Source organism: Lepisma saccharinum, chromosome 5 (assembly GCF_977018435.1).
Source record: "Lepisma saccharinum chromosome 5, izLepSacc3.1, whole genome shotgun sequence".
Classification (NCBI taxonomy): domain Eukaryota; kingdom Metazoa; phylum Arthropoda; class Insecta; order Zygentoma; family Lepismatidae; genus Lepisma; species Lepisma saccharinum.
The window spans coordinates 32,750,720-32,759,921 of NC_139233.1; the positions used below are offsets into that span (position 1 = coordinate 32,750,720).

Sequence of the window (9,202 nt, forward strand, 5' to 3'; positions counted from 1 at the left end):
TGGCGACGATCGAGTTCCAAAACCGGGGGGGGGGGGGCAAGGTGCAAAAACTGGGGGGCAAATATAGTTTATTTCTCTTTGTAGATAAGGTTTAGAACAGTGCGGGGGCAAAAGTGGCGTAAAGGGGGGGTTAACTGCCCCCCTAATGGCCGCCACTGATGGACATACATGTTTATCATTGTCTTTAATATTGAAAATATAATGTTCAATGAATGTAAAGTTGTGTATCACATACATAGGCGCCGACTCCATGGGGCTTGGGGGGGTGGCTCAAACCCCCCCCCCCCCAATGTTAACGATGTGAGGGCAGAGCCCCCCAAATAATTTGCTTAAGAGGATCTAATGTATTACTTTGCTTCTCTTGTAAAGTTTATTCTGAATTGTGCCACATGAACTTAACTTTAAATACACATTTGAAATGTTCTAGACCATCAACGCGGGGAAGGGGTGGGGGGGCTGAGACCGCTAAACCATAAACTTTTGGGGGGGTATGACCAGACATTTTTACTAAAAAGAGTTTCAAAAGACGATGTGCATGAACTAGGAGAGTGGATGGGACGTTCGGGCTACAAATGGCTCTCACATGACATTCAGAACGAGATCATTGATATATTAGGGAGATCTGTTTTGCGCTCTGTGGTAGCAGATATTAAAAGTAAAATTCCGTAAAAAAGAAAAAGAGAAGAAAGAAAAAAACTGAAAGAAACAGAATTAAGTAAGAAATGGAGAAAGGTAGAGAGAAAGAGAGAGAGAGAGAGAGAGAGAGAGAGAGAGAGAGAGAGAGAGAGAGTGAAACTGATAGAGAGTGTTAGAAACGGAAGAAAGAAGAAAAGAGGGAGATATAGATAGAATAAGGTAAATAAAGAAAGAAACACAGAAAGAGAAAGATATGAAGAAGAGAGACGAGAGAGAGAAAGGGAAAGAATAAAAATGATTACGAGAGAAGGAAAGTAGATAGACAAAGAAAGAGAACTAAGGAAAGATGCCAAGAAGGGATAATCTTAGTTGCCACAAGCAGCCAATCAAAACCTACCTGAATATATTTTTCCATCCCTTGAGCACACTCGAACGAAATTTCCTGGCAAGTTGATTGAGGCGGTTCATAAGTCCGCTGACGATTAGGCCTCCGTGCCGGAAACAAAACTTAAAAACGAACCGCTTTGACTTGAAGACTTTTGGTTTCAGGCCAAGCCAGGGAGGCGTAAAGCGTTTTGAGTAAAAGTCCGAGAAAATGAATGCAGGTGAAATTACCAGTCTTCGCAAAGCTGACAACCAACTTCTTGCGGAGTCCATGGTGTGAGACGAGCGGAGAAAATCGCTCCACATACTGGCGAAGGTGACTGCACGCTTCGTCGACGTTCGGCCCCTCGTATAAAAGCAAAGTGTCACTTTATGACCCTAGTCAGTGCATAGTAAGTACTTTGCGTGGACACGTGCCAGTTGTCTGTCCTGCTGGTCTTTTTTTTTTAACCCTTTATCTACGACATGCTCATCCGACAGGTGAGTACCGAACCAATAACATTCCGATAGATTATATGTATATTATATTACATGTATACACATATAATACACACATATAATATATATATATATATATGTGTGTGTGTGTGTGTGTAGCCTATATATCGGGTCTGAGCCGATATCAATGTCGATACTTTTATCCATTCGCACCGATACCAATACTTGGCCTCCCCGATGGCGTAGTGGTAACGTGTTCGCCCTGCAATCAAGGGGTCCTGGGTTCGAGCACCCTGTAGAGGAACATAGTGGTTCTTATACCACATTAAACTGTAGGTCCAGTCCCCCATTATCATATCTGTGCGCAAAGTGGGTTGGAAACATTAAATTTAGTGTTAGCCACTTTTGGCTAATCGCGAAGGTGAGGATGATTTGATGAACCGATGAAGGGTCACATAAAAGAACATCTATACCCAGACCGGGATTCTAATGAACGACCCCTGGTGTCATAGCGTGCTGTGTTAACCACTCTCCCAGGGGGTCAGGTATTTATTAATTTTTATATATTTTTCCATTGGAACTATAGCATATCAATATATCAGATTTTTGCTATAAAATATTCATAATTTCATATGGGATAATTACTTAACATATTCATTTCTACCTGCAGTGTTTTGCAAAAAATAAAGAAAAAAAATTGCATTTTGCATAAACTCCTCGGAGGCGCGGCTTTTTGCAGACCGTCGAAAATATTGGAAAGTATCGGTGATTAAATTCTAACGGATACCTTCTGATAGCGGTATCGGCTCAACACAAATACATGCACAGATTGTTGATATAAATATCACTACATCTGCAAAGAAGATCGCGTAAATTACACCAAGATAGTATTAATTCTGAAACATACCAAGAGATGGCAGGCTAAAACCTTCTAAACTCATATGTGATGATCAGTTTTATTTAATTCACATTGATATGAAAGAATTTATGTATTTAATGAGAATAATATGCGATAACCAAATTATGATATTCATATACTGTGTGTAAATTCCAATTCTTATTACTATATTTAGTTATTTTTTAGGTCTTCCTAGAACATTCTTGTTTCTTTGTCACTTCAGAGTTTGATCATGACTCCCATGTATAAAATAAATATACCAAGGTGTATTGACCAATCTCTACTATATTTTCAATTTCCAGGTTCTTCTTCCTCTGATTGCGTTACTAATTTTCATTCAGCCATCAGAGGAAAAGAAGAGGTGAGTATTTACGAACAAATTCATACTAAAATTATCAATTACATCTCATTTTTATCTCTTGCATTTTAATCCAACACTGTCCTTGAAAAATATATACTCCGCGACAGGTTAAGTTTGCAGCAGATTTTATGTATTAATCCGCGCGAGAACGGTGCCCAGAATCTTTCGTGCCAGTCTTGTCTCAACCGCCGAGCTGATCATATCGTAGACGAGAAAATCCGCAGTTTTGCCAACAGCACATCAAAACTCGTACATGAATGTCAAGCGGAATGTACTTTTGCTTTTTTTGTCTCCTGAACAATGCAATTTTAAAATATCTTTATGTTCACGAAATACGTAATAAATATGTCATTGCTTAATATAAATCGCGAAAAATCTTCGAAACATGAGGGAGTGTATCCGAGCGCACGAAAAAAATAAAAAAAGTAAACGACAGGCTGCTCTTGATTTTAGTGGTGAGATATTGTTTTGGTTTACAAATAAATGAATTTGTGAAAAACCTTGTTAAATTTACTTCAAGTTTATGTCAGCAAAAAAAGCAAGATTTTTTATTGGTGATCTACTATTACTCTGTTTGGTTTCAATTTATGAATCACTTCATTAAACCAGAAATCATTGGTCTGTCCATTTCTTGGTAATAATCACCCTATCTTTTCTTTGCACGGAACAGTAAACAAGCGTTTTCAACAAAGACTTAATTGGTGCCAGTGAGTGAAACAATAAGCCTCCCCTCACCCTTTCCAGTCGGCTGCTTCAAACGTCCTTCAATGAAAGCCTGAGGGTGGCTTTGCACAGTGGTATCCTCCCACGCTTTGTATTAAATGTGTGCTCCGCGTGACCTATGTCTCGTCTAAATAAACAATATTGTCTCTTCTCACGGCGATATCTTTTAGTAACACGAAGATCATTTGTCGCCAAACAACAAACAATAGTTTACTCCTTCTAAACTCAAACCGCAAATCATTCAACACTCGACTGTGCAGGAAGATTAGCAATGAATCTAACTGTAGGTTTAAAATAGTGCAACAGTGGTGTCAGATGCATTGGTGGTGCACTTCTGCAACATCTTCAAGTCTCCCCACAATTCGTTCTTGATCTTCAGTGTTTCTTCCGCGCAAACAACTACCCAGTTGGCGAATCTGCGGTTCCAAGTTCACACCTGCTTATGTATGTATAATTTTGTTTATATATTACAAAATAAATAATTGTTTTGTTTCAAGTATGCAGTTACGTCGGAATTGAACCCATCTCAGCGGAACTATATTCTGCGTGCACGTCTGGGATTCGATATGCGAAAAGTTGCTGCAAACTTAACCTATCGGGGAGCATAGTTTCGTTAGTACAATCATATTATTTTCGAAACATCTCCAGCTAGGGTAGTTGTGACTCGCATCCAAGCTGGAAATACAGAATTAAAAATAATTTCACTCTACTACTTTTCAGAGACCGTAGATTTACTAGAACCTATTACTTTCTTTATATTCTCATCATCCCAAACACAACCACTTCCGCACGAGGAGCATTGTTGTATTTTTTTACGTTCAGCTTTTGAAATGGAAATTGTTAGGTGAGGAGTGTTTGCAAAGCATCAAATGAAGGTTGATGCACTATTTTACACAATGAAACATGTAATTTTGGTTAGTTTGATAAGATTCATTCGTGCATTTTTCTGTGCATTTTGATCCACCTAAAATGCAATAACATGCACTTTATTGTGTCAATGGACACAGTTTAGGTTGTGTGAGTGTATAGCTTAACTCAGTGAAAACTAGATGGCGCATGGAGGTGCTTTGTGTAAATTGTCCTGCACGGAGGATACCATGGCACACACACTACCCTCTTTGAGCACTGGTTATGGTAGATTTAAAGTTCACCGTATTGGGTCATATTAATAAAAACGAGCACCTACAATTTCCATGTCTCTTAATATAGCTATGCTCCGTTACACGTGATCTCTTCGTCAAATTTAAGGACTTAGGTGCTACTGGGGATGTTTGTGTGTTTAAATTCTTGATCTTTAGGTGTATCATATCTTTCCGCTTCTCGCACTGTGGCAGGCTACATGAAATTTAGGTGATAGAGCAGCCCTAGGCTGATCCTCGTTCAGAAAATAAAGATACTATTCTATTCTAGAGCGTAGGGTTTCTAGTAGCGAAGTAGCTTAGGGCATCCTGATCAGTTTCCACAGAAACACGATGTTGCTTTTTACAAATCTCCTGTTAACTAGGGGTACAAACCGAAAACTTTACACAATTTTATTGTAGTCGTCTCTATGAACAGATCGTACACAATAGCTGCATTGAGGCAATACTTTCTTTTAGAAAAAAGCTTGATGCACAGAAATGGTAGCATTGCAAGTGAAATGAACAGGAAAATGTTTTAGATCTAGGCGTCTTTGTTTGGGAAGCGGCTATAATATTTATCTATTATGGGCCAATACTTTCACAGAGCCGGACCCTGTGGCCGAGTGGTTAGCACATCGCGCTGCGACGCCAAGGATCCCTGGTTCGAATCCCGCTCTGGCATGGTTGTTTGTGAATGTAGATTCATCAATTTCATCACTCATCCCCATCTTCGCAAATTAGCCAAGAGGCACAAAACGCGAAGTAAAATAAAATATATAAAATCAAATCAAATACTTTCACAGAGCCCCGAAACCTTTACCTTTTTACAATTTTCTCCTTTCGCTCGTTGGGCCCCCGACAACCAACCCTCTGTATGCAGTGATCGGGAACAAAATTTGCACATAATACACGTTTAATTTCCAGCGCTGCAGGCAGCATGTTACTGCAATACCCTCACAATATTTGAACATGAACTGCTCTGAATGAAATGAAATTATATGTGCAAAAATATATAATTTCAGGTTCAAAATAATTTTCCCTCTTCCGGACGCCTATGTTGTTTAATATAAACAAATGTACAGAGAAAAAAACTTTGTTTGGAATATCAAAAAAATAGTTTATGTTAACGAAATATTTGATTAGATAGACGAGAAAGAAATGGCTTTCACCAGAAACAAATTCATTTAGTGAGTGACCGTGCACATTTATTTAAAGTCACCAAAAAAATTAGTGAAAATTAGTGCTTTTAAAAAAAAATTGTTTCGGTTTCCAAAAATAAACTTAGCCAAACGTGTTTTCCTAATTCAAACAAATTAGTTCCTCTTCTTCTTAAGGACTATGGGGGTACAAAGTCGGTGCAGTGAGCATAGTTCAACCGACAGGCGGATGAGTCGAAATTCGAAAGGGGAGGTAGGTACGTAGAAACATGCACAAAATTACGCTGCTAGTTTCAGATCAGTATTCCGCTTGTAGGCGTTCAGTGGTTTATTATGGTTCCATATTTTGTGTGTGTAACTTGTGATGGCTGTAACTACAACTCCCAACAAACCCTCTCGAGGTGTAACAAGGACTATTTTTCGCGGAACATTCATTACACTTGCACCCTTCACCCCCAATTTGCTACTAGACTCGTCCACACATAGAAAGTAAATGTATTTAGTTGCAAAAACAAAAATGCATAACGCCTGCAGCTCAGACCAAATGCTTAAGCGCATCATTGTGAAAGATGCAGGAAGGTGGTGCATAATAAACCGCACCCACTGATGGTTTCGACTTATACAGACGGATTGTAGATGTCCTGTCGGTGAACAAATACAAGTACTTATTTGAATGTAGTCGCTGCTTTGGCATTTGCAAGTGAAACGTTGAAAAAAGATAGTGTACAGCAAGAAAATTTGAAGAAAGTAGAATAACGTTCACAAGAAAGCAGAAAGAATTTCCCTTTATCGCACAAAGTCTCAATTCTCGTTCAAATGGTGTCATTTTCCAAAATTTCCGCTGTGCTAAATAAAAACTCTTTTTCCTACATTAACCTTCAAACCTAGTTCTCAAACTACCTTTTAAAAAGTCATAATCATCTTTCCGTCTATCTGGCGTTACGCATAAAAAACAACCACCTGATCACAGCATTTGAATATTCGTTGCTTTCGTTAATCTCTTGAAGCACGTGTCGAAGTGAAATTAAGTTTTTTTAATGATCGTAAAAAAATCTTGCTTTAAACCCTAATGAATCAAGACTGACAGATCGTAACTTGCATGTGCTTTTTATTCACTGAGGTGCGTGGTGATTATGTTAACACGTGTCCTAACTCTCGTTAATATACTTCATATCTTTGTCAATAAAAGGAACACACGCAGACATTTAAATAGGTGGCAATAACAACTTGACATTACGTGGCAACTACATTTGTGACTAACAGAGGACGTTACTTCATTGAAAGAAAGAAAAGCTAAGAGCAGCAATCAGAAGCGTAGCTGCTGATGGGAAAAGGTGGGCTCTACACATTGTTATATAGTCTTAGATATTCCCCTGCTCACCAAAAAAACATACACATGTAAAATCGTACAAAAAGAGCAAAGTCGGGGCCAACTCGCGAAATGTAGTTTTGGCTTAATTAATAAATAATTGAACGGCCCAGGTGTAAAACATGATAAGTTACATTTTACTAATTTTTGACTGAGACAAGTAAAATGTGCCAACCTTAATTTTTCAACACGAAAACAATTTATCTACAGTATAGCATCTAATCATCTTTTTTTCTTAATGAATTCATAAATAACCAAAATGTCACCATGTTTTACACCCGACCCCTTCAATTGAAAATTACAATTATTTGTCAATTCTTAGTATATATAATTACAGAGGACCTGATTAGTCGTCCAAATCTAAATTCTAAAGGTGGTGACACACAAAGCAAACCCATGCCCAGACCGGGATTCGAACCCGCGACTCCATGGCGTCATAGCGCGCTGTGCTAACCACTCAGCAACGGAGGTTGGTCTTTCCCGGTGCCTAGAGGTAACGTCGTTGCCTTGTGATCAACCGATTCCTGATTCGATACCCGGTAGAGGCACATAATGGCTCGGATTTCACTTTAAACTGTAGGTCCAGTCCTGATTTGCCTATCTGTGCATAAAATTGACAGCAAACTTTATCATCATGAAACACTGCAATTGCTGAATGAAGGTTGAAAGAGGATTGATTTTTTCTTACTTCGCATTTCTGCCACTTTTGGCTAATTGCGAAGGCGAAGATGAATGATGATGGAATTGATGACGGTACGCACAATGAACACGCATGCCCAGGCCGATATTCGAACCTGAAATCTCTGGTGTGGTAACCACCCACGTGGCTTACAAAGTCACGTGAGCATACGTCACAAATGAACAAATGAAGGAAAAACAATTCAGGTTGAACAAGTGTGTGTGTAAAATAGGAAAATTTCTCAGAGGATCCTTATAATGTCTCTTATATTTTTAATATTTTCTCTATTTTTTCAGGCGTCACAAAGTTCAGATACATGTTCCTGAATACGTCCACATGATGCACGATCATCATGAGCGTGAACGAGAGACGAGCTACCGCCCCCCGTACCCCTACAGCCGCCACAGCTCCCCCTACCCCCCTCCCAGGTACTTCCCTCCGGACTACGGGTACGCGCCGAGGTACGACTACGGGTACAACCCCGAGATGCACCACGGGTACCACTACGCCCAGAGATACGGGCACGGAGGATGCGGGTATGGGAGGATGCATTATTGAGGCATTGTTAAAGAGTGTTATTTATTGAGTTATTGTAATTATTGTTGTTGTCTGTTGCCAAATAAACTAATGTTATCTGTTGGTCGAGTTGATTTTATCTTCGTACCATGACGGGCAGGGGGCTGCGGTCGAAGGTACACTATGCATTTATGGTGTCCAGGGGGCCTGAACCCCACTTCCAAGTACTAAAATTAAATAATGAAATATACTTGTTGTTTAATAGAGGATTATCTATTTCCGCCGAACTTATTGGAAGGCAATGATTATATTGGGATCATACGACTTCGACAGTACCAAAGAAGGTTTATGAAAGTACTACTTATAATAATATGCATAAAATATTACCAGGAACTTTACTTTTCGTCAACTGGATATAACATTATTTTTTTATTACAATAAATATTCAATTCTTTATCTATTTGACATTAATTTCCTTACGAAGGCATTGTTGTTTTACAAATCTTGACGATCTTAGCTATACGTACGTTAGATAAAGAATACGTGTCGTTATATCACTATCCTTATATCGTCTTGTTTACCTACTCATGTAATAAAATATAACGTAAATTAATTTGAATATTTTAATTAATACTATTATTAATTATACTTATTTTCAATTAATTTAATATAATTATAATTATTTTAATTTAAACGTTATTATTATTATTTTGAGTTCGGACTCCCGCTCCCACAAATATATTTCTAGATACGTATACTTTCTGCTTCAATGCTTATTAACTTCTACTTTCAACTATTGTAGCTTTTATCTTTAAATGCAATCATTAAAATACTTGTATCACATTAATTTTAAGAATACCTTCGCTAAACCTCTTTTATGCCAAATATGGGTATATTATCATCACGATTCTATCATCATT

At 38.3% G+C, this 9,202-nt stretch overlaps 1 protein-coding gene across 1 annotated transcript; it reads left to right on the forward strand.

The window, feature by feature from the left end:
- Positions 1–1,415: 1,415 nt before the first annotated feature.
- On the forward strand, positions 1,416–8,406 carry LOC145988285 (uncharacterized). Its single transcript, XM_083123147.1, has 3 exons — positions 1,416–1,500; positions 2,659–2,717; positions 8,063–8,406. Exons 1-3 carry the CDS (start codon positions 1,486–1,488, stop codon positions 8,322–8,324), a joined length of 336 nt encoding a protein of 111 aa, XP_082979273.1. The 5' UTR covers positions 1,416–1,485; the 3' UTR covers positions 8,325–8,406.
- Positions 8,407–9,202: the final 796 nt, after the last annotated feature.